This window comes from Tubulanus polymorphus, chromosome 11, assembly GCF_964204645.1.
Source record: "Tubulanus polymorphus chromosome 11, tnTubPoly1.2, whole genome shotgun sequence".
Lineage (NCBI taxonomy): Eukaryota > Metazoa > Nemertea > Palaeonemertea > Tubulaniformes > Tubulanidae > Tubulanus > Tubulanus polymorphus.
This window is the reverse complement of record NC_134035.1, coordinates 4,654,859-4,681,122: the sequence shown is the minus strand read 5'-3', so window position 1 is coordinate 4,681,122 and position 26,264 is coordinate 4,654,859. Positions and strand designations below refer to the sequence as shown.

At 43.3% G+C, this 26,264-nt stretch overlaps 1 protein-coding gene across 1 annotated transcript in view; it reads left to right on the top strand.

Moving 5' to 3' along the window:
- Positions 1-26,264, top strand: part of LOC141912925 (one cut domain family member 2-like) — a 114,163-nt gene that overhangs the window by 41,693 nt on the left and 46,206 nt on the right. The window contains exon 2 of the mRNA XM_074804355.1: positions 6,392-6,439. Within this exon, the coding sequence (XP_074660456.1) occupies positions 6,392-6,439 (48 nt within the window). The remainder of the gene's footprint in view (positions 1-6,391; positions 6,440-26,264) is intronic.

The following is a 26,264-nucleotide window of genomic DNA, read 5'->3' as shown; positions in this document are numbered from 1 at the left end:
ACCCCCTTAACTATTGAACCGATTCGTCGGGTTCGCTTAGCAAGAAAATACCGGACAAATTGCAGCGGTAAACGTCGTTCGTCGTCTTATCGCGATTGTCGGATAATCCGGGTGACAATCGTGTTCACCGACGACTACGACATCGATGAGCGAGACACAATCGCGACAGATATCCGTTTGTTTTATGGCTTAATTAATTTGGCCTTTTAAGGTGAATAGCTACGACTGAGTAATGAGCTATTCGGTGACAGCTGCGCTGTGCTGCGCTGTGCTCGGCAGTGTTCAGCAGTGTTCAGCAGTGCTAGCAGTTTGTATAGCGATGAGATGTATAAATATAGTCATTGAATGTGCGCTTTTTTTCATAATGGCTGCGAATTTCTGCATGTATTGAGATTAGGATTCGGAGATCCTGCGATCGGCGAGAGCTGCAGTGATCGACCGTCGAATGGTCATCTCGCCATCGCATGGCGTTGCGCTGTAACCTCACCTGCGTAACATCTATATACATTTAAAAGAATTAGAAGGAAAAGGATCGAACTTCGATGTAGATTAACCCGTTAAACTCCATAACCGCCTGACGTAATTCTTTACTATATATAGTTAAAGTGAGACGGTCATTACGTCGACGACAGATACAGACATTCACTTAAACTTCGAAAATAGAATTGGAAGTATAAATTGTGCCTCAAAAATATCGATGACTTCAATAAGGTGACAACTTCCCGGAGCTCATTGTGTAATAGCTAAATGTTCCACTTGTTTATGGGCTGTACTTGAGTTTAGTGCTTATCACCTCGGCCATTCAGCTATTCATCCTGCTAAACAGCAGCCGGGCACACGCGCATTCTCTTTCATTCGTCGGCCATTGTTAATTTCATAATGAAAAAGTAATAAACGACGCACCGTGAATGGAACGTCGACACCTGATGCTTGCGCCCGCGCGCGAACGTATTGTCTGAACCCGCGAGTTCGAAAAACGAAAATCGAACGCGTTATTGTTCGCGGTCGACGAAAAATCGAACCGGCGTTTTATTCGGCGTGCGCCCGCGCGCGCGCCTTCACAAAGCGTTCGATCAATCAGTGTTCTCATTCAACGACTATTAAATAATGACGAACCGCAGAACACAATGAGTCGTTTTGTTTCGAATCGTAGATCGTTTTTTAATGCGTTCAGTATTTGTAACGGTAGCGACGTCGTTAAAGCAACCTGTGCGCGTGCACCGGTGAAATCGTTCAGTTGTAGAACGTCGATTTCGATGTATTTCGTATTTTTTGTGTCGCGCGCTTCGAACAGCCGGTTGTACGTGTAATGTAGCTGGATGGATGGATGTAGAGATGACAGGTCCACGACGCCAGCTTGCCGTCATGTTTTATTCGAGTATGATTTGCGAGTTATCGCTTTTTTAACGGTGATTATTAATTAGTCTATTTACTATCGGTATCAGCTGCGTTTGATGGTTGTCGAAGCACAGATTCGACTAGGCGTTCTGATTTCGTTCCGTTCCCTCCGTCAATTCCGACCTCGTCGCTAGATTCGGGGTTAAATCCTTCCTAGATCGTATTTATTATCTGTGCTTGCTTCCTCATGAAACTGAAATGCCTTAGAAATATTGATTTGAACATAAAATATGTAAGATGTTAGTGAGGATCTTAATCCCCCTTGATCACTGATTAATTTGAGGCACATTTTCTTGCGCATTCCGATGAACTCTTCGTGGAAAATGCTGATATCGTACGGTCGTGTAAAGTCAGTCCATCTTATTATGTGTGTTTTGCCCCCGTTATATAAAATGCAATTATTTGACCGAATACCGAGTCAATTGAAAGGATGGCTCGCTGTGTGTGCGTGCGTTTCTCTGATGGAATAACTGGCTTTGCTGCTGCTGCTGCTTCTGCTGCTTCTGCTGCTTCTGCTACTGATGTTGATTACATTTTATGCCTTAAGAATTTGTGGAGAATTATGTAACATCAACGTTAGTAGTTAGATTATTAGTTACTACATCATGGCCGTCCATCGCGCCTCATGCTACCAGTAAGCAATGACACACTCGTTCCGTCCCTTCAATTCCATCTGTACCTCCTCCACAGCCCACCATATCCCGTTGTATTCCAGCATCTCTGTACCTCCACCCACCTATCCCTCTCCATCTCCCCCTATCCACCCCTCTCACCATCCAACCTGCCATCAATTAGCAGGAACCAGAAATTGTTGTGTTGAATGAGAAAACAAAGATTTGATGCATCGTGATCAGTTAGGTTAATAGGTTCTACTTGGGAACTTGGGAACAACAGTTAAATTACAATAATACAATACAGCTACATATTATACAGATATATATATATATATATATATATATATATATATATATATATATATATATATATATATATATATAGCTAAGAATTCATTGTTAATACGGCGAAGGTTTGGTATTTCAGCCGCGGGGCTACTCTCCGCGCGACATTCACATCGTGTACAGGAAATTCTATACGAGATATTCGCAAGCTCGTCATCGCTCCCGTTTTTGCCGCGGGATCTAAATGGCTGTGAGCCGCGTATGGAAGGCTTATACCAGCACCGTGTCATCGTCATCGCCGTTGTCGCTGCGCTGTGTTTAGTAGATCTCTTCACTCGGTGCGCTTAGTTATTTCACACTCGACAATAAAGATCATAGGTCGCCATCGTACCGATATTCCCCCTTATTGAATCAAGACGCTCGGTAAATGGTTACACGCCGGCTACCATTAGCTATATGTATGTATCTATATTTCTGTTATCTACCATTAAGCGCGTGGAAGTGTTGGCGCAGTTGGAATTAACCACTAGTATAACCACCATTAGCCATTGGTCTGACTACCATAGGTGTAGATGAGTTCGTTCTTGTACCATCGGTCTGACTACCATTAGCCATTGGTCTGAGAACTATAGGCATATGTGCATTCGTTCTTGTACCATCGGCCTGACCACCATTAACCATTGATCTGACTACCATAGGCGTAGATGAGTTTGTTCTTGTACCATCGGTCTGACTACCATTAGCCATTGGTCTGACTACTATAGGTGTAGATGAGTTCGTTCTTGTACCATCGGTCCGACTACCATTAGCCATTGGTCTGAGTACTATAGGCATAGGTGCATTCGTTCTTGTACTATCGGTCTGACCACCATTAGCCATTGGTCTGACTACCATTAACCATTGGTCTGACTACCATAGTCATAGGTGCATTCGTTCTTGTACCATCGATCTGACCACAATTAGCCAACGGTCTGACTACCATATTCATAGATGCATTCATTCTTTTACCATTCGTCTGACCACCATTAGCCATAAGTCTGACTACCATAGGCATAGATGCACTCGTTCTTGTAACTTTGGTACAACTAGCATTATTATTGGTGTGACTACCATCGACTATGCTATCATCAGCATTTACATTGGCAAGATAAGCTTTTATATTTCATCAGTAGCATTTACAATAGAAGTATGAGTACCATCAAAATTTGTAGCATTAACATTGATATGACTACCATTCGCCATTTGTCAATCATAAGCATACCATAGATGCACGTGTTTTTGTGCCATTGGTATGACTGGCATTACCATTGGCATGACATAGGTATGAATACCATTAACATCAATAGCATTTACATTGATATGACTACCATTGACAATGGTTTTATGGACATTTAAATTGGTATGATTAGCATTGAAATTAACTAACATGACTTCATTACCGTTGGTATATCGGCATGTTCATTACATCGAGATATTGGTATGACCAGCCATCAATGCAGTGGAATAACAAACAATGTTTTGATATGAACTATACTGGTGACCGTTAAAGTAACGACCAATTGTATTTTTGTTACTACGAAAATGAAATATTGATAATATTCTGAATGCGTATGGTGTCTAGACATGTGGTTTGATTTTATCGCTCGTTATATTCATTACGCGTCTAACTTCAGTCGAAGTGTCTACGATATCATCGTCGGTTTTCAAGGTCTCTTCATCTTTATATACAACACACTGACGTATTATGTATAACATGCATGTCGTCGTCGTCTTTGGAATGACGGCGTTTTATTTTGCGAACCGGCGGCCTCCTCCTCAGACTTGGTCGTTCTCGTGTGGAGTTAATGCCGTAATAGGGGGAGAACAGGAATCGCGTTTGATTCATAGCAGACGAATTAATTATAACGCCGTTTAGAGGCTGCTGACTGGGGAAGCGTTAGTGTGCGTACAGATTCACCGGGTAATAGGTTGAATAATTTAACAATTGCCAACAACTCACGCATTAAACTGAAGTGCGTTCGCTCTCTCGACTCTCTCTCGTGGCTCCACGCTATACGCCCGGTGATCTAGGTCTAAATGATGTAAGAATAATCGTCGCGTTCGACCCGAAGCCGAATTGCGTTTCTCTTTGTTCGACAAAGTGAAAAAAAATCGTGACTAAAAAAGCTTCTCGCGTGCGCGTGAAGAGCCGAGGCAATGGTAAAATATGAAAACAATCTTATTTATGAAGAATGGTACCGTGATGTGATAAGGCTAACTAGTCATTAAGCCCAGTTTTGTAGGAATGAAAAGATAATAAAACAATCTTATTTATGAAGAACAACGTTCCATAGTTGAGACTACCGTACTGAGATGTGATAAGGCTAACTAGTGATAAGACCGGTTTTATTTCAGTCTCATCGTTCATGGTCTCCTGGTTTGTTCTATTGTAATCTCGGCGCGCGCATCACTTTCGTATTCGCGGATGAGATTTTAGAGCGTGACTTTTCATCGACAGTCAAATGATATCCTGTTAGATGGCTTACCCCAGCTTACCTGCTTATCGCTGCACTTCCATTAAAATATTTACTGCCTACTTAAAATTTTTCGACGAGACGCGGGGCTCTTATTTTGTTCGCGTCGTGCTCGGCGACGTTATATGGAGGTCTAGATAAAATACGTGTCGCAAACTACCTCTTCGACAATGGTGGTCGCCGCGAGAAAAGACTTCTGACAATGATGGCTGTAAAGGGAGAGGGAGAGGGAGAGGGAGAGGTTGAAGGGAGAGGGAGAGGTTGAAGGGAGAGGGAGAGGAAATGGATGATTGAAAACAAACCTGTGACATTTTCGTCATTAATGTACGATCAATTGATGCCTCTCGTCTGGAAGAATTTATATTTTTCTAAAACGAAGAATCAGTCATCGTTTTGCGGATCGGTTTTTTTGTGTCTCTCGGGGCAAATTTAAATAAGCACGAAGAAATAAAACCTGATACTTGCAGGAACAATATACGGTAGTCGCCTGGCGGGGTTTCTCAGGTATTCAGTTGCAAACATGTATTACATCATCGCCGCCTTTGGCTTCGTACTCTATTAATGTGTCTATATTCGTAGCGAGATGATATCATTTATAATATCTTGATTATCTGTTTGAAATGTATCTTCTTGGCGCTGCTGTTACAATCGAAGTTCGGTGTTTATTGTGAAATTCACGTTCGGAAATGTGTCTTTTAAAACATGTCATTTTTTCGTGTCGTACATTGCAGTATTCGTCGTACCTAAATCCGGGGTCATCTGGCACTCCTCCCTTCCCTGTAGGCATTTTTTAGAAAAAGCGAAAGATGATTTGATTTATTTTCATCTCCTCCTCCGCTGCAGCCCTAGCTGACATTCGATTTTTTGTTGGTCTCGTCTTCCCGAACCTGTTTCCCGTCCTGTGCATGCCAGAAATATGGATGATTATGTTAAAAGTAGTTACTGAATTAAGCTAGAGTTTCGATTTTAATTAAAAAGCTTGACCCGGTTTCATAGTTCTCCGTTCAGATTTGTTCGAACATTTGAGTTAAAAATTCTGAGCTAATTTTAGATCTAAACTTAACCGATAACAAAAGAACTGATTCAGGGACTGTGTTGCACAGTTCTCGGTTAAGGTGAAACATTTAAAATGAACTGATTTAGCTTAACCAATAACAGTAGAACTAAGTCCAGGACTCTGTTGCATAGTTCTCGGTTAAGATAAAATATTTGGATTGAACTGATTTAGCTTAACCAATAACAGGAGAACTAAGTCCAGGACTCCGTTGCATAGTTCTCGCTTAAGATAAAACAGTTGGATTCCATTGATTGAACTGATTTAGCTTAACCAAAAACGGTGCATCTGATTTTGAGACTCTGTTCCACAGTTCTCGGTTAAGATAAAACATTTGAAATGAACTGATTTAGCTTTAGTGATAACAATAGAACTGAGTCCTGGAGTCAAACTTTTATCGAGAACTGTGGAACTGGGGTTGCTGTTGTTTAATCTGTAACTGAATAGACGATTTTTGCTTTCAACGTTTTCTTTCATTCGGATGATGACGTTTTTAGTGAATGTGGCTCGTATTTTTGTTTCTTCAGTTGATGCGACAGTAAAAAGCGAAGGAGGCTCAGGTATCTCATACCAAGGTAGGCAAAAAATATCATACACGTATCATACTCAAAAAAGTGTGTACGCACTTGTTTCATCTTCGCGATGACGAAAAATCAATCCGTCCGATTCGAATCCGTGAATGTTTTCATCGGTATCCATGTAATAAGTTACTCATTTGAAGAATTGAAATAAATTCCTCAAAATTTAAAAACGAAATATTGGAGAACTCGTTACTGGCATCTATGGCGTGATATTTCCTGTATTCGCTTGTTATGTTGTTGTAAGCTTTATTCGTTGTGTATTTATTTTTGCGTTGATTTTTGGCGGCAATTTTAATTTCAGTCACTTTAGCACAGTTTGGCCGCTCACATCGTTTTTGACACTAGGGTTAGGGGGTCAGAAATGCTTGTTAGACCCTCGGGGATCAACAGGCCATTACGGTAGAGGTAGAGATATTCACTTCGTAATGATCTTTTTCAATATCTTTTTCATGGAGATGAATAAAAAAAAAAGCGATTTGATACCGGATCTAACGACTTAGAGCGCGATGATCTTGATTGCCTTGCGGGCAAAACGTATATTATATATATATATATATATCCTTGTCCAGTTCAGGGTATATAGTATGACTGCTTAATGGCCATATTCATCCATTTCGCCGAATCAATTTCATTTGAACCGTTTTTTTGTAATTCACGCTATCTTTATTTAGCACCGAGCATGCGTGCTCTGTTTAAAATAGACACGCTTGAAAGAGAACGTTTTTTTTAACCGCGTCGAAAAATGAAATCGTGTGTTTTCGAATCTTTTGAAATGTCATCGTCGTCGGTTCGAAGGGTGTGGTCACGAGCGATTGTTGTTTTTGTTGAAATGTTTAAATTTTCCCCGGCGGTTTTATTAATAGACTCGTACGATCAGCAACCTGCGATTGAAATAATTGAATTCAACCTCGGGAATCTGATCCACCTCGGTATTGTTCCACGTACATGTATTCTCGAACTGGAACGTGTTCATAGTCGGAACTCGGACCACTTGCGTTGAACTACATGTGCATTTTTTGGACCAGATAATGTATGCTGTGGATAATGTTAAACTGAAAATCGGTCCACCTTTTAGCGCTTAAGCAGCTACGCGGAACTGGGTGCAGGGTCCGATCTAAGTACGTTGGGCTAGTGCATTTGTCGTGTCTCAAAACTTTTTCCCACCCGATACAACAAAAGATTGCCACCAATATGGACTGCTTATATACGTGGGGCAAGTTGATTTTTGAGGGGGCAAGCGAAATTTCCGATATGCTAGTCCTATCACAGGCATGTGGCTTTTATTCCTCGGGTCAAACCCTGTGAACGTGGTCCTTTAAATTTGGTATAACCTTGGATGATATGATTTCATCAACGATCAGCCGCCATCAGTGCGATGATACAATTGTAGAATGTTCCAATAAAAAGAACGAAGACGCGATGCGGAAGATAGTGAAGTACTTTCTTCCAACGACGCGAATAGAAATTCAGTTTTTCGTCGCGGATCACGGTTGATGAAACGATGTAAAAAACGACGTTGCGTACGACTTTTTATTCTTCACTTGAAAGCGTCGGGTGTTTTTGAATCCAGGGGGCCTCGCACGGCTCGGCTCGGCGTGGCGCGGCGTGGCGCGGCGCGGCGTGTATAAGGGGTGAGAGATGATACTACATCAGTCATCCGATGACAGTAATGTAACACTATGTATTGTTTGTACGTAGCTCTTCACCGGCGTTGATGGTTGAATACTGAGTCGACGACTGCCGACGCACCTTATGTTTTATTCCACACGAGTTTTGTTAATTGTTTCAAAAGTTTCTCTCCTCTCATTCATACGCACTCTATCCGTCTCTCTCACTCTCTCTCTCTCTGTATCTCTCTCACTCTCACTATCCATTTCGTTTCTCCCTATCTTCCTCTCTCCCCTCTCCTCTATCCCTCGTTCTATTTCTCTTTGTCGCCCCACTCGCCCCATCTCTACGCTATCCTATTCTTTCCCGATCCTCTCCCCCGCTGTTCTGCAATCCTCTCAACCACCTTGAGCCCAACAATGCGCACAGCGAGAAAACGGAAACAATAGACAGAAACATGTTTCGGAGCGTTGCCCTGTGTAATGCGTATTTACAAGAAACATTTCTGTGTTTCCATATTTCCCTGCGTTTGGGCTTAACCTTTCCGCCTCTCCCCTCCCTAACCTTTTCCACATTTCAAGACAGGCTTTGCTCGTGTCACATTTTCAAACGTCATCATAATTTGTTATACATAGCGTTTTCTCTACTTTTTGTGTCCCCTATACCAGCCTATTAGCGGTATTAATCAGCTGGTGTACCCAGCGTAGACGTCCTCCTATATCCCAGTCACCTCAACGCGAGCAGCGTCTGCCAACGATTTTAATTGCTCTTTATTCCCGTAACGAAATCACCTCAATTAAAAAAGAAAAAAACGTGTCAATCGATTTGTATTCGATGATAATTTGTTGCAGATGTCGATGTTTTCGCAGTTACGTTCTGTGACTCCTCTACCCTCACTCGAACTAAACCCGTGCTTCCAAATTTAGCACATTTCAACATCGATATCGGTAACTTATTCGACATTGAACTTAACTGAGTTTTCTTTTTCGACATTGAACCTAGTTTTCATAGATTGTCTGCACGGTATTAGTCGTGGGATATACCCCTGGTAGTGGGTCTCTTCCAGTTTCATCGACTTTTTCCGAAAATTCACACATGAAACAAGGGATGGGTATATACTATATTGGTATATAATATATATATATATATCTACGGCAAGCTGTTTGATATTTACTGCAATATGAAGATGTTGCCCGATCAAATTTACTTTCAATGGGCATTATATTTACCTACATCGACAGCTGTGGCTATGCTCTCTCTCTCCTCTCTCATACTCTCTTTCACTCTCTCTCTGCAATGAGAGTTTTGTCACCACCTGATCGGATCCGTCCTAACAAGCTGAATCTCAATATGTTGTCATATGTAGAATATGTATTATATCACATGTTGTTATACGTGCAGAGTATAGTCGGTATTGTTACTCTGTATTTGGCCCCTATAGATATTTAGGGTCCAACATACACGTAGGTTCCTTGAATTTCAGTACTTGTTACTCTCGGCCCCTTGGACGGGAGTATGAAAATGTTTTGGTTTATAGAGCTATGAGCCGTAGATGATTTGATATAAGTGATGAACGCGACTCGGTGTGTAGACGTTATGGGTAACCTGTGTGGGGGGTTGGGGTTAGGGCATCACTGTCCAGCCTATGTAGAACGAGTTGAACGAGTCCATCATGTATACGTATGTATATATATATGTATATATATCTCGTAACGTTCAGTGTCACTGTCTGAAACTCTCATGTCTCATAGTGAAGCACCACTCTTACCCGACTAATATAATTTCTGTGTGGGATTCAATTAGCCCTCTCTCTCTCTTCCCTCTCTCTCTCTGCCATCACGCTCAACATCTCTCACTCGCTCTCTCTATCAACCCTGCCATCCCTCTTTCACTTCTCCCTCTCTCTTTATACCTCCACATTCCCATCTCTGTCTCGCCTCTATCTACCTCCCTCTCCCTCTCCATCTAACCTCATTCTCTACCTCTCCCTCATCTAAAGTCTCCATCTAAAGTCTATCCCTACCTCCCTCCCTGGTCATCCCTCTCCATCTCGCCTCTCCGGACCTCACCTATCTTGTAACCTCTCCCTCATCGTCTAAAGTCTGTCTCCCCTTCATCCCTTTCCACCTCACTTACGTGTATCTCACCCCCTCACTACCTCTTCCTTTTTCTCTTCCTCGTGTTTATTCTCTACCCAGTCTCTTGCCTCGGTAAATATATTCTAAGAATTCCTGTCGCGGAAACCTCGGTTATCGAATACAACTCCGGCTTATCATTTATTCGCCGAAACTTTCGCAAAACTTTTCGTCGTCGTCGTTGTCGTCACGACGATCGAGGGATATGTCGCCAATTATAGGAACATATCTCGGAACGACGCGCGACGTAAGTTGACATTTTTACGTGCGTCGCGGACGAATTTCGTCGACAACCGCTCTGATTATCTAATTGTGTTCGGGCTAATGTCGGAATCCGATTTAATAATGCCGAATTCGTGTCGTCGTATCGATCGACGTATTTTCGTACGGCGTCGCCGCGTACTTTTTACGTCGTTCTCGCCGACGCCGGTCCGTGTACGACACGACCGGTCCGGACCGGGTTTATATCGTCACGTGCGCCACGGCGGCAGCTGCGCGGCGCGCGATCGGCGTAATTATCCGAGGCCGTACGACGGCGCGGCCGCCGTTCGGTTCCGCCATAAAACGGCGTTACATCGGACATTACGCGAATAGTAATGACCGGCGGTCAGTTTCGCCGACGAGATCGGATGCGATGTTTGACATAATAAGCGTCGACGTACGCGAACATGACTTGAATGTTGACCGCATCGAGCGCGCGTATCGGGGACGTCCATCCTTTCGTCTCAGCTGCTGCTGATGCTGCTGCTGCAAGACGATGCCGACTGGATGCTGGATGGCTGGCTGGCTGGTCGGAGATGACTTCGGGGACTCGATGAAGATGATGGAACGTTCGCTCGGCATGATGATAATATGTCAGTTCCATTAGGCAAACACGGTTAAATCAGTCGCCATGAAATAAGTAAACTATTAGTTCAACTAAATCTGTTTATAATTCGTCAGTCGTTCGTTCGTTCGTCTCCAGTTCGGTCAACTCGCAATTTATTAAAGTTCGTTTGAAACGTTGAAGTCGGTGCCGGTTCCACAGTTGAGTTTAATTTGACAGTTGTGTGGATTTGATTTGATTGTGAACCCAGTTCCACAGTTGTGGGGGTTTATTCCACTCCGAACCCAGTTCCACAGTTATCTGGGTTCACTTTGATTGTGAACTCAGTTCCACAGTTGTGTGGGTTTTATTCCACTCCGAACCCAGTTCCACAGTTATCTGGGTTTAATCTGATTGTGAACTCAGTTCCACAGTTATCTGGGTTTAATTTGATCGAGAACTCAGTTCCACAGGTGTGTGAGTTTGATTTATCTCTGAACCCAGTTCCACATTTGTGTGGCTTCAATTTGACTATGGGTTTTATTTGATTGTGGAGCTAGTCGTGGGATCCTAATTACTCTAAGTCTTGTCCGTTGTATGCCATATATTGGAGAACTATTTGAAAACTGAATTTTTCAGCCTAAATCTATATATTTTTTCAATCAAATATGAACGAATCTTTCTTTCGATGTATGTTCGTATGTTCGGTTCGGTATGTGTGGGTATGCGTTTGACTCAGTTCACGTACACGGCTGATATTTGTAATTGCGTGATTGATGGCCGAGTATATTTTAAGTCGTTCGGATGACGTAAAAAATCGATGTGATTTGTCACGACTAATTAACCCGCAATTTCATTACGAGAGCGACTCGCGCTTACGCTGTACACATACACTGAATCTCGAGCTTAGCTTCCCGTCATCGTCGTTACGACAAGAGGACCCCCGGCAATCTTACTGCGAGACACTACCTCTGGCAATTGAGGATCGACTGTATATATCTATGAGGTTGAATTGTTTAGTATATAGCCTAGGTATATATCAATACGTCTATATCAATTTTTGGGTTCTTTACTCTCTTTTTGTACCTACCATTTACCTAAATTTTCCCGATGTTGTCCATGCATCAATAAGCATCAATAAAGTTTGAATTGAATTGAATCGAATATAGTCAGTTGTATAAAAATCCCATAACATTTACGAACATTCAACGACTAGAAGATCACTTTCACGGATGGTTAGAATGCTTATGCCATCTTCAGACATATATTTTGGTTTTTGTCACTAGCCTATTTTGATTTCGACGTGATATGTTTTGAGGATATGAATTGTCCTTCGTCATTTTGTTTTACCCAATGCCATGAACTATAAATGCTGCTATTCGGTAGTCTTTCCCCCTTAATGTGCTGGGTTCCCCCACTTTTTTTTTAACGTGTATTCCTTGTTGAACAGTGCAAACGCCCGTAAGTTGACGGCTGCCTGCAGCGTGCGAATACGATCTATAGAAAGTCAGTTTTCACAGTTTTCGGAAAAACACTGCCTATTCACTATTCATCCATCCTCTCTTGCTGCTGCTGCTGCTGCTGCTGTTGCTGCTGTCTCGACAATCAACCCTTCGGTTCTCAGTTTTGAAATATTCGCAACCAGCAACGACGGCAGTAAATACCGCCGCATTCAAAACGAAATCAAATAGCTTAAGATTAATGCAGTCTCCGATCGGTTTCAATGAACGTTTTATAATTTCACATTCTCTCGACGGGATCCCGTTTGGAAGCGTTTCTCTCGTCGGACGGCGGCAAATCATCTTTCATTTTCTCCGTATTAGTGGAACGCGTTAAAGCATATTTCCTCTCCTCTCTAACTCTGAGATACCTCGATGCTTGGTGGCCGTCCATTTCATGATTCCACGCTTAAAATCTATAGCATTGCAGATTTCACGATGCCAAATATGTCCTTTTACCTATTTCCATGGAATGATGCCGATGGTCCTATGACTTACATATTATGATAAGATTGCTATTATGTGTATACGATCGTTACGTTCCTTCTCAGAATCAAAAGCTTTTTTAAACTCTTAAAGATTCATTCTTAGGAAATCTAAACAAATTAGGAAATTTGAAACAAATTGAAGCGAAGACCTATTTCTCATTGAATATTGATATTAGGTTTATAGTGATTAGTTCATATATCTGCGTAGTTCATTCTTATTTCTAGCGTGGCTGTATTCGTTTATGTGCGTGTGTGTGTGTGTGTGTGTGTGTATACACTGACTTGATGGCATCACAGGCCGGTATCGCCATAAATGGGCCTATAATACCGAAAGGATTTAAAATATATAAAACGCCGGAGCCGAGCTGCAGTCCGATTATCTTAGTTACTGCGCGCTGGAGATAATTTCTGCCGACAATAGCCGACCGACCACGAATGGTATCGATCGGTAATTAGCGATCCGGTCCCCAGTCATCGCGAATTATAAAGAACTAGTTACCGCTATCCGGACGAGGTCGGGTACGAGCCGGAGCCGGGGTACACTGCAAGGTCGGGCTAATCCCGGTCGGGGTACGCTTCGGGTACGCCGCGGGGAATTTCTTCGTAATCAATTTCGCGTGGCGTTTTCTATTTTTCGACGGATGACGTAAAAAAAACGAGTTCGATTCAATGTCGCTTACTCGTGCGCCGGCGCCACCTACCTGGTCGTCGGTTTAACGTAACACGAACCGTCGCCGGAAAAAGTTCTTTTGGTATAGCGCGAAACGACGAACGCTTTTTTTAGTTACGTAAGAAAAATTGTTTCGACGACGCGAAGCCGATAGATATCGTCGAATAAGGGATCAAGGGTTTGTTTCTCACACGGTTTGAAGTACGGCTGATTAAAAACATTCCGTGTGCGCACGCGTCGTCGTCGTCGTTTGTCTTTAGTTCGTCCTCTCTCTTTCTCTTTCTCTTGTTTTTGTTTTCGTCTATGTGAAAGATTCGTAATCAGAATCACGTCGTCGAATATGACTACAAAGATCGGCGAGAATAAACAAGTGTCGGATCAAATACGCACGGGTTATAGCTGCGTACATTAAATGTCAGTTATTGAAGTTTTACACCTTTGCTTTTGAATGTTTGAAAGCTTTTTGAAAAGTCGGATAAAGAAATGTTCGCCAGTTCTCGCGTTGTTACCTAGGAAAAAATGGCCGATTCCGCTGATATCTCGAATGACTGAACATTTTTAGTGCAAAACTTTCAGTTATTGTTAACCGTGGTTAGTAAACTATACTATGACAAGCCTAAGCCACTAACCATGGTTTGTAAACTGTACTATGATTAACCTGAGCCACTAACCACGGTTAATAAACTGAACTATGAATAACCCGCGCCACTAACCACGGTTAGTAAACCGTACTAAGGTTAACCCAAGCCACTAACCAGGGTTAGTAAACTATACTAAGATTAACCTGATCCACTAACCCCGGTTAGTAAACTATACTAAGATTAACCTGATCCACTAACCACAGTAAGCACTTATCACTGGTAAAGACAGATCTTGTCCAGTCTACATAACCACGTCTTATCGGTCAGATCATAAATAGGCAATTCGATGATGTCATAGGGGGATTCATGGAGGCAGACATTTTTTCTTGAACGGTCTATCGATCATATACAGCACGCAATTGGATGATGTCATAAGGGGATTCAGGAGGCGGCCATATATTGGACAGGAAGGGTGAGATAGATCCATGGTGTGGAAATGAGCCCCCGTTTTCCTCGGACAATCGCCGTCCCCGGTGGAGCGTTTCGGTTTTTCTTCATATACGAACGTCGCTATCGAAATTATCGCCGTTCACCACTTTCTCCGTCGTTGATAAGCGACGACAAGTCAATTACGTTATTACTACCGGCGGTGACCGCGTTATCGTCGGCGTGACGACCGGGTATTGTTGCGTCGCGCGGCGACAATGAGTTTATTGTTAACGACGATCAATGACGGGCAAAAACAGTTGATACTAATCGGGCAATTACCGTCGCTTGTCAACGAATCGGCGGCGTTTACTGAATCGAGGCGAATCCGCAAACAATATCGTCAACATCTCACGACATAAACCGTTTACTTTAGAAAAAAAAAAACAATATCAATTAATCGTTCTCAGTTTCATTAGACGTTGCAGAGTCTGAGACGGTTTCAACATCGAGGCTGGGATCAGTGATGTAAACCAGTATTAATAAGTGCCATTGGGGCACGGTTTTAGACCGTTTGAACATGATGGCTGGGGTCAGTTTTTTAGACTGTTTGAACATGAAGGCTAGGGTCAGTTTTGTAGACTATTTGAAAATGAAGGCTGTGGCCATGTAAACCAGTTTTGAATGAAGCACCGATGGGGCAGGGTTTTATCACGAGTTCTTATTGGTCTATGAATCTGCTGCCTCCGGCTTGTTGGACGTTTCATAGATATCATTTTTACTTATCGCTCATAGTACTAATCCTGGGTATACCAAGTTTAGACATCATCCCCCGGGCTGGTTTTGTAGACCAGTTGTGAAGTTTTAGCCTGGTCTAACTGGTCTACTAATTCGGCCTGTCTGTTACAAAGACCTATTCTAACTAACTATTTACTCTAACCCAGGGTATGTCCTATTCAGACCGGTTTTAGCTTCAACTTCAAGTTTTCGATTTGAAACGTCGTTTTAACCGGACATGTTTGTTTTTCGAGCGACGCCAACGCGGGTTGATGATGTATACGTCAGCCGCGCTGCTATAGCTGCCAGCGGCGTCGTGGTAACCGTACGAGCGCAGACGTCCTGTGTGACGACGAGTATCCCGTCGACAGTTTCCTCGTTACCATGGCGAACTAACAATTTAAGGGTTTCGCGAAGATGGCCGTCCATTGTGTTCGCGCTCTGTGACGGTTCGCGTTGCTGCAGTCGTCCTGCATACACAGCATTCAATGGTATTCAGCGAAATACTCGCACATACCGCCGCATTCACGCGTTACTCTCTGATTTCTAAAGCCGTCATGTTCTTTCATATTGAGCGAAGTTGATGGAGCAAACGGCTTTGATTTTAGATACAGCGTCATTCATCATTTGGCGCATAGGTTAACGGCACGCGGTCAAAACTAAGGGTCCTATTATAAAACTAAGCCGAAGTTCGCGGTAACGCCCAAATAATGAGAATGGCGAAGTATTAAGCATTTGGTGAAATAAATGAGAACTCGGAAATATATATGTTAATCCAAGATGGCCGCCTCGGAAATCGCTCAATGACATCATCGAATTCCCTACTATCGCTCGTATTTTCGGCTATGTTTTCTGGAAGAATCTTAGATATCAAAACGATGATATCATAGGGAGATTGAGGAGACATAGCTATCTTTTTTGCAAGGTCTATTACTCGCACTCATGTCGTTTTGCCAGTATTGTATCGACAGACCGGGTGGCAGTATTATGTTGTACTGATGAACTAGGTGCCAGTATGGTATTGATGGACTGGGTGGCAGTATTATGTTGTACTGATGAACTAGGTGCCAGTATGGTATTGATGGACCGGGTGCCAGTATTGTGTTGACCCTGGTGTTGTACTGATGAACTAGGCGCCAGTATGGTATTGATGGACCTGGTGTTGTACTGATGGACCGGATGCCAGTATGGTACTGATGGACCTGGTGGCAGTATTGTGTTGATGGACCTGGTGTTGTACTGATGGACCGGATGCCAGTATGGTACTGATGGACCTGGTGGCAGTATTGTATTGATGAACCTGGTGTTTTACCAATGGACCAGGTGCCAGTATGGTACTGATGGACCTGGTGCCAGTATTGTATTGATGAACCTGGTGTTGTACCGATGGACCGGGTGCCAGTATTGTATTGATGGACCGGCTGCCAGTATTGTATTGATGGACCTGGTGTTGTATCGACGGGCCGAGTGTCAGTATTGTATCAGTATTGTCGGTATCGAAGCTCGATTTCGTGGTATTTTTCGTGATGTATGCGCTCGCTGTATTTTTGATATATAGCTCAGGCGATGTTCCTCTGACCCCGACGGGCGTTTGACCCGGCAACTTGTCAAACGACGCCGAGCAAGCAATTAACTCGGCGCGGCGGCGACGATGGCCTCGTCGACGAGATAAACGCCGCCGCTGATTTTAAGTCGTCGGTCGCGTTTTAAAAACGCGGCTGACAAGACTTGTCAAAACAGTTCATTTAGCGTCTCTCTCGGCAAATATGACGAGGATGGCGGCGAGGCGCGATGTTGTGCTCGCAGCGCCGCCGGTACCGACAATGTATCGCGTATACAATAGGCAAAGCGCAATTATAAAACTGGCTGGTATATCGTCAGACAATCTCCGCGTTGTTTGACACTCGTTCCAATAGAGGTCAAACGTTTTCTCAGCTCGGCGATATTAGCAATTTTCCGCGTGAGCTGTCCGCCTGAGCGGCGTGCACCGCTCGGCGTAAACCAGTTTTCGGTATCGTGGGCCGCCGCCGTTGTGGCGTTGTTGGCGCGATACGATGTTATCTCGTCGTTTTCGTTCGGCGGCGCCGCGGTTCAACCGACCGAACGGTTATTACGACGAATCATTCCGCAGTCGCGGTAACGCGGTTTAATTAGATCGCTAACGGTTACGCGCGTTTTGTCGGTTATTGCGGCGACGGCGCGAGCCCGGCGAAAAACGAGCCCGCGACGCTCGTCGTCGTCGTCGTCGTCGACGTCGTCGACGCCGAGGCTGATCACTCACGCAAATTTTTGCGCGATTTAATTCAATTTTCGCGACGGTCTTTAGCGGCGTGCGCGCGGGCGCAATCAAGACGTAACCGATGAAAAGCACGAGGAGGTGTATAACTCGGTAATTGGTACCGGAGAAAATTCAGCCGCGCTTTTAATCAGACGGATGTGAAACAGCGCGCGAGATACACATACATGCGCGGATACCGACGACGTTCGCCGGTTTGATTGCCGGGTCGTAGGTTAAACAAACAAACGCTTGCAGACGACGACTAACGGTCAGATGTTTGACCCGAACGCTGATTGCCGAGCGTTGCTTTAAATTAAGTCTTTAAATGAACTAGCTTACTGGGGGAAAATCCGTCATAAGGAAGCGGCGATGGCCGTGGCGCACGGGTTGCCGCCGGTCGGTCGCAGCTATCGATGTCGCCGTGTCTGTGTGTGTGTGTATAACGGAATGTTTTATGTGGGACGAACGATAATCCATTATTAGTCGATATAATGACGAACAATTAACGGCGCTGCGCTACGAGCATCCATCGTGTCGTCGCCGCGAATCGGGACGCGACAATCGATGGCCCACTTTTTATATCCATCAACGCGTCGAACGTCAACGTGTGTGTGTGTGTGTGTCGCAGTCAAAAGATGATATAATCGTTTCGTAGCGAGTTCCGAGAAGAAATCAATTCGGTAGTTTGTAACGTGTGCCGTGCCGCGGTGGCGTGCGTGCTTCTCTAGATTTCAGGGAAGTTCGTTTCGGTTTAAATTTGTCGATTTAGGTTTCGTATCTATGACTGGGGTGGCAAAGGGCAGGGCTTCAGCTTGGCTAAACCTTTGATATATGACTGATAAATAACTGTTCTTATTAGACTGTTAGATTTGAGAGATGGATGTCGAGTTGCTTGTGAAGAGACAACATTTCAAAGGCAAAATGATACTGTTGCACACTGTCTTGGCCTTGTTTTTTGATGAAATTGATTGTTTGAAGAGCCTCGGTTTGTGTTAGAAATCTATGAAGGCAATATGGATGACCTGCGTAATATTTCACAACTGGACTATTGGATGACTTCACTGCACCCTCAGTACATCTTTCCTTCTATATGCCGCAATCACACGTAGAGAATTTGGCCCGAGTCAAATTTGGCTTTTAGAGAGTGCGCTCACACTCGAACTACTCACTCAATACTAAACAATACTCAAACAAAGCGAAGTGAGTCACTTGCGGATCCTGTAGCAATTCACACATAATAATTTGGTCAGTCTTGAAATTTGGCTCAGGCCTGGCTTCAGGTTTTAAGTCGGACCACTCCCACCTCCCTGGTCGTACCTAACAGGCATGGCCCCATTTGGCATCCGTGTGAACAGTTGTTCATGGGCCAAATTTGTGATCGGCTGTATAGAAAACTGTACAACTCTTCGGGACAACATCACATTGACCGGTGCTAAACCAGGCGGGGTTCTTACAGTGACAATCTCATTGCCATCAAATTCGAATCCCTGTTGAAGGGAGCTGGTGAAGTTGGACCGCAGGAGAATCGACGGCAGCGCATTTCAGTAAGCCGGTGAATGTATTCATTTAGGTCGCTGTGGCAGCGAAAAATATCAGCCAATCAACGACCACCGAGGTCTTATTACCGCGCGAGCATGGCAAAGCGTAAAACACGGAATATGTCCATCGTTGTCTAAGTACGTACGAATTATAACAATGAAATGTATACGTGTTGAATATCAACAATAGAAAAAAACATCACCGATGGCAACGCTTGATGACAGCGTATGCTGCGTTTCGAATTTCGCATACATGTGTCAAACATTGTGCTCCGGTAATGCAACACCCGTGCATACATCGGTTTGTGTTCATCTGTGTATTTTCGACTCATACTTCGCTGATCCATATTAATAAACGTTTACTAAAACTACCCTTAAATCATGAACCAAAATGAGCTCGGTGCGGTCTTAAGTAGGTGATTTGGTTGTAGACTGATCTTAAAGTGTTAGATTAGCTCTAGAACCATGATGGGCTAGATTAGCTCTAGAACCACGATGGGCTAGATTAGTTCTAATATCAGGATGGGCTAGATTAGCTCTACAACAATGATGGGCTAGATTAGCTCTAGAACCAGGCTTCATTAATTAACTCTAGACCAGGATGAGCTAGCTTGGCTCTCCAACCAGTATTGGCTAGATTAGCTCTAGAACCATGATGGGCTAGATAAGCTCTAGAACCACGATGGGCTAGATTAGTTCTAATATCAGGATGGGCTACATTAGCTCTACAACAATGATGGGCTAGATTAGCTCTAGAACCACGATGGGCTAGATTAGTTCTAATATCAGGATGGGCTAGATTAGCTCTACAACAATGATGGGCTGGATTAGCTCTAGAACCAGGCTTCATTAATTAACTCTAGACCAGGATGAGCTAGCTTGGCTCTCTAACCAGTATTGGCTAGATTAGCTCTAGTACCAGGATGGGCTAGAGTAGCTCTAGAACGTGGATGGGCTAATTCAGCTCTAGAACCAGCTCTAGAGCAGGATGAGCTAGATTGGGCCTAGTACCATGATGGGCACAGACTGTTCTTAAATCTCAACATTAATTTTGCCCCCAAATTTCCGTGGCGTGTCCGTCGACATATCTCAGTTCGCTTGAAGGCTTTAACCTTAACCCGTTTTTAAGTAGCGAAAAAGAATCTCGTTAAAAAGTTATCCCTCGGTAAGGAGTAGGTCTACTTCGGGTTGAAAATTGTCTACAGCGTATTTATGTATGTGTATGTGTGTGTGTGTGTGTGTACACGCTGTGTACATATTCAGCGTATTTAGTAAAGTTGTGAATGAGAGGAAAATGAGAAAGTGTTTTGTCACGGATTTTGACGTTAACATCACTTCAATGTTATTGTAGATAAACTCGGCGTTGTGCAATGAGTCAGATCGTATTTCCAACTCGCTCCCTCTTACTCCCTCTCTTCCACTCTTTCCTCCCCATCCCCCTCTTTTCTACCCCCCTTTCCCTACCCGAATCTCGCTGCGTGTGTGGATTTCGAAATCTAAATGGCGGCGACGGCGTACTGTATCCCAGATCTCTTATGAGAGACGCAACGAGGCTAGATCGGGAACCTGAAACATTACGAAAACGAACGTCTAAAGATATCCGGGCATTCAGAGCGCCTCGACCTCGCGACTGGGCTTATATGAATGGTTTTTCTGAATGCTTATCTTGATCATCAATGAGTGGTTATTACTTCGGTAATGTTCTCATTATGGCTGCATGTGATAGCACTTCATTAGACCCGAACTTTACCATGCACGAATGCCATATATATATATATATATATATATATATATATATATATATATATATATATATATATATATATATATATATATATATATATATATATGTATATATATATATATATATTTGCAAATGATGCCACAAAGGATATGAATAACCCTGCAGGTCTAGTTGCTCTGTCGTGACTCAAAGTACGGCCTTAGTTATCAGATTAGTTTAAGAAAACAGGCATAGACTGGTTTAGCTTTGGAACCAAAATGGACTGAGAGCGGTCTTGCTATAGAACCAATATGGCTGACCTTTGTTTTAAGTTAGTAGATTTGTCTTAGGGAACCGAAATGAGTTTAGACCTAGTCTTAAATTATTAGATTGGCTATAGAACCGAAATTGGTTAGCTTAGTCTTAAGTTGATAGATCGGTCTTGCTATGGAAGCAAATGGGTTAAGACCTAGTCTCGTGAAATCGATTACAGAACCGAAATGATCCGACACCGGTATCGACTATACAACAGTCTGGTTGCTGGTGCCTCTGGTTTCACCTTCACAAGGTGAACGAATTTTTTGCTCGTGGCTGTCTGCGGCGGCGTATTCGTTCAGAGTTTCTACACTCAGTCGTCGGTAATTAACAGTAGGTCGTTAGATAATAATTAAGATGAGGTCATCGTGTTAGTCGTGATACAAACTAATGACGATACTGATTAGTGTTTGATATATAAACGAACATCGAGGGACAATAAGGGGGTACCCTCTCTACCCTCTTTGCCTCTCGCACGCTTTCTCTCTCTCTCTGTCTGTCTCGGTAAACAATACGTCCTCTGCAGATAGAGAGCTTCTCGTTAATTGGAAAGTCCGTATTAATCACGCTCATTAGGGCTCGGTCAACAATGTCTACTCTAATGCTCAACTGCTTATCTTTGTTATATGTAGTTATGGGTAAAACTGCGTAATATATTCGTCATGTAAGCTTTTGACTGGTATATATTATCCTGCTATACTGGGTGACTTCGTTCAGTTCAGTTTTGATATCTATTTTCATACGTTTGTGTGAAAATATGTAAACCGCGTCGTTTAGTATAGTAGGTCTTTAATGGAGGTATTACCATTGATATCGCCTTAACATTTTTATGGTAAAACGAAGATATTACCATTCGATGATCTTTTAAAATCAATGTTCTTCTGCTTCAACATTGATTTCAATGGTCTTTCGCTATGGTAAAATGCGGATGTTACCATTTAGATCAATGTCGTTTCGCTTGAGCATTCTTTTCGACGGTCTTTTACACGATAACGAAACAATAACTCGAAGGCCAATTAAACCGATGAGAAAGTATGCCACCTCTTCGTTCTTATAAACTATACGATGAAGCGAAGATGTTGAAATGGGCGCCGACCTGCGGATTTACTAGAAAAGTCGGATCGCTTGACAATTCGAACCTAAGCCGAGTCCACATCGATTTCTAACCATCAATCTCCGGCATCTGTTCAAATTAAAGAATTATCCGACGGTGTTCGTTCGCGCTCTCGTTCTTTTCGACGCGTTCGGAAATTGCCACTAAATTTAAGACTATTAAAGTTCGAAACGAACCGATTAGGCGTCGTCGTCGCGATTCGATTTCTTCGACGTTCGTTTGAACGTTAATTAGTTGAATCGCGGACGTACGACGTACGACGTTACGACGCGGTCGAGATTCTAGTTGAAGAGGATCTGGTTTTGTCAGATATAAGCGTACGAAACGCGCGTGAAGAGACCGGCGCGCGACGTTTCACCTCTAACGCTCGCGGTCCGTCCGTTAATTACCGTTGTCGTCGGTGGCGTTCAAATTTCCGTCGTCGTCGCTCGATTCGGCGGGAGATTAAGACGGCGACGAACTCGTCCTCGGAACGAGACGCCGACGACGCGCGAGCTCGAGCTCGATCGCGATCCGCGCTCGAGAACAGGAAATGACCGACACTTCCGCGACCCGATTGTTGACATTCCTCGGAGATCGGTTCACTGCAGGCATTCTTCGTCATCTCATCGCGAGCTCGAGATGAATACAACTGACCAATACATTGAAATTGCTCTTCAACAATAATCCGTTTCAACAAGAATATCTAATTCATTTCATTAATCCCAATCGCTAGACCTACCAGGAATGAAATATTCAAAAATCTGGATCCAGTTCCGCAGTTGCAAGTTAAGATTGTAGCTCGGAGTTTACTCATTGGAAATGAACTGATTTTAACTATTACTCGCAACTGTGGAACCGGGCCCTGGGTACAAAATATAGAAGATGGAATCTATTCGGACATACAGAATTTAGAAATTTTATCCCCGGTTTGGGGTTAGAAAAAATCTTCCGTCCAGCCTGAACTGGCGAACAAACGGGTTCGGTGTTTTCCCTCTTTACAAAAACATATGACAAAATGGAAATAACATGGCTAAGATTACATCGAAAATGCTTGCATTTTTAGATCATTTGCAGAAAGCCCGAATGCTTTTTCTTTAACATTAACCTTCAGGTTAAACTTTCAACTTTTTATCTTAGCTATTTCTCATTCGAATTAACCCTTTGCGTGCCGCATGTTATGCTCTCTAATCTAGGGAAATCTGTATGTAATAGTTAATACGTTCTTTGTCGAAGTGGAAAAATGAATTTGATATGTTTAAGCGGGCGCGTGTTGTACGTCGCTGTACCCACCAATCTGCGTGACACATACCTGAAACAATCTGCTCCGGTTTAATCAATCAAACATGCCAACATTCTAACGCGTTATCTTTCACTTAAAATCTGGCGCTGAATTTTGAGGATTTTAAGCTTCTAATTCCAGAGCTGATTAGAAAACTATTCCTTGAAAGAAATTAATAACCTTTTTCATCTATCTCTCTCTCTCTCTCTCTCTCTCTCTCTATCTCTCTAGTCAGCAATCGGCTTTTCAAATTGAGTATATTTTACATGTATATTTGGCCAGCGTTGTAATACGACTTACACCGCTGTCGGCTGAAATATGTTCTTTTTTTCGAATTATTTGAAACGCGTTGAATTTTTAATGATATATTTGTTGAAATCGTGGGGATCGACGATGATGAAATTATATCTCGCGGGCTTTAAACGGTAAGAATTGCCGCGGCGTTAATTACGAGTTTTCAGCGTGTATTTGATTTGTTCCGATCGACGAAGGAAAGTTCAGGCCTCGTTCCGGCGTTGGACCGCGCCGCGCCGAGCTGCGACGATGACAGCGGCGCGAGATATCTGCGAGGCATATACGAAGGAAGGGCCAAGCATCTGTAACCTGCGCGGAGGGTTGTACAAATACAATACCGATATAGCCAGCGGCGGCGGTGAGAGTCGAATCATCGCCGGTCGCCGTCGTCGTCGGTTCCGTTCGACTCTCGGTTTCTGCAATTATATCCACTACTTATCGGATGACGAAATTAAACCCGATGTCGAAATTGGCAATTTTGTGAAGAAGAACGCGACGGTGCCGAGTGAGTGAGTGGTTTCTGAATGTTTCCAGGGGAAAAAATTTCCGTTCGGCAGTCCCTTCAGGGGTTAAGTGCGCTTCTAGACACATCCCGGGTCCTTCTATCTCTCGGTGGCTGTCTCTTTCCCTTCAAGCCCTCTCTTAGCCTCTCCTTTCTGGTTTCTGAATGATTCTAGGGGAAAAAGGGTCCCTTTAGGGGTTAAGAGTTATGGACACATCCTCAGTCCCTCTATCCCTCAGTCGCTGTCCCTTTCCTTTCAAGCCCTCTCTTACCTTTTCCTTCTGCCCTGTCCTTTCCCATTCCATCATTCCATCTTTAATCTACCATTTTTCTTCTCAAGCTCATCTACCGATCTCTTCACCCTTTCCTTCCCAATTATCTCCCTACCTCGACCGCTCTCTCCCTTCTCACTCCCTCTTCCCCTTCGCCTTCACCCATCTCTCTCGCTCTCTCTTCTCTTTGCCCCTCTCTCTCCCTCTCCCCTTCGGTCTGCATTTTCGAGATGAGAAGTTGAAGTACATGACATTCTAACCCCTCGTCACACTGAGCAAACACGCGCACAGCGAATACAGCGAACACAGCGAATACAGCCTCTGGCTCGGTTCATCATCAGCGTCACTTCTCTTCTGCCCGTCACATTCACACACGCGCGCACGAAATTGTTTACCTTTGCTTGTTTCAATTTAGTCGACGATAACGTCCCTCTCGCCCCGTACGTGCGTCCGGGATACGAATCAAACATGGCCGAAAATGACAACAACGAAGACGTTAGGAATTTCCTGTTCTTTTTACATCGATTTTGTAGTTCGGTGACATTTAAATCGACTCGCTAGTTTTCTCTTCTTTCGATGTTGCGGTCGCGCTCAATCTCTTCACTTGACAGTCAGTGGGATGGCTACATTTTGTGGCGTCGTTCGTCGTCGTCGTCGCTGCCGTTGTCTTGGAAAGGGTTAAATTATGTTATTGGTTGAGGTCAATTTGTTGATTGAAAGAGGTCATTCTAGTTGGTTGTTCAATCAACGATCATTCTGATTGATCTGTCTCTCTCTCTCTCTCCGCGCTGTCCTGCGCTGGTTGGTTTTTGCTGCTGATACTGTATGTGCTCGTGTTATTGGCAATCGTTCTCTTGCTACGTCTCAATGATTCACACGCGATTCAGCTTTCAACCGAACGCCGTTGTATGGTTTGAATTAAATCAGTCCGTTTTCAATTGTCAATTGTAACTACATTATCAACAGCCTCGGTCAACTATTTGCTATCCGATTTGCTTTTTCTGTCTTTTCGAACGTTTACAGTTCCCTCATTCTGAACTCATTATTGATTCGTCGATATAATCGTCGAGATTTATAAGTATTTGATTAATATCGTTAATTACTATTATAGCTAATTTATACGATTAACGCGGATCACACCATGTCGATCGATTATTCAACTAATGCGTGATTATATACGAACGCAGGGGTCGCCTAGCCTTATACTAGCCGCCCGGAGCACCCTCATGCTGTTCCTGATTTTTGTGTTTTTGTTACTATTTTGGCCCCGCTGATCCCCTCGGATACTGATTTCATTTGTTCAATTTTTGCTGAAATATGAATGATGTTACTAAGGGTCTTATAGAAATATGAAAGGTATTACTGAGGGTCTTACCCCTTTGATTACTGGTTAATTTGAACAGAAATATGAAAGATGTTACTGAGGGTCTTACCCCCCTTGATTACTGATTAACTTGCATAGAAATAGGAAAGATGTTACTGAGGGTCTTACCACCCCTTGATTACTGATTAATTTTAACAGAAATATGAAAG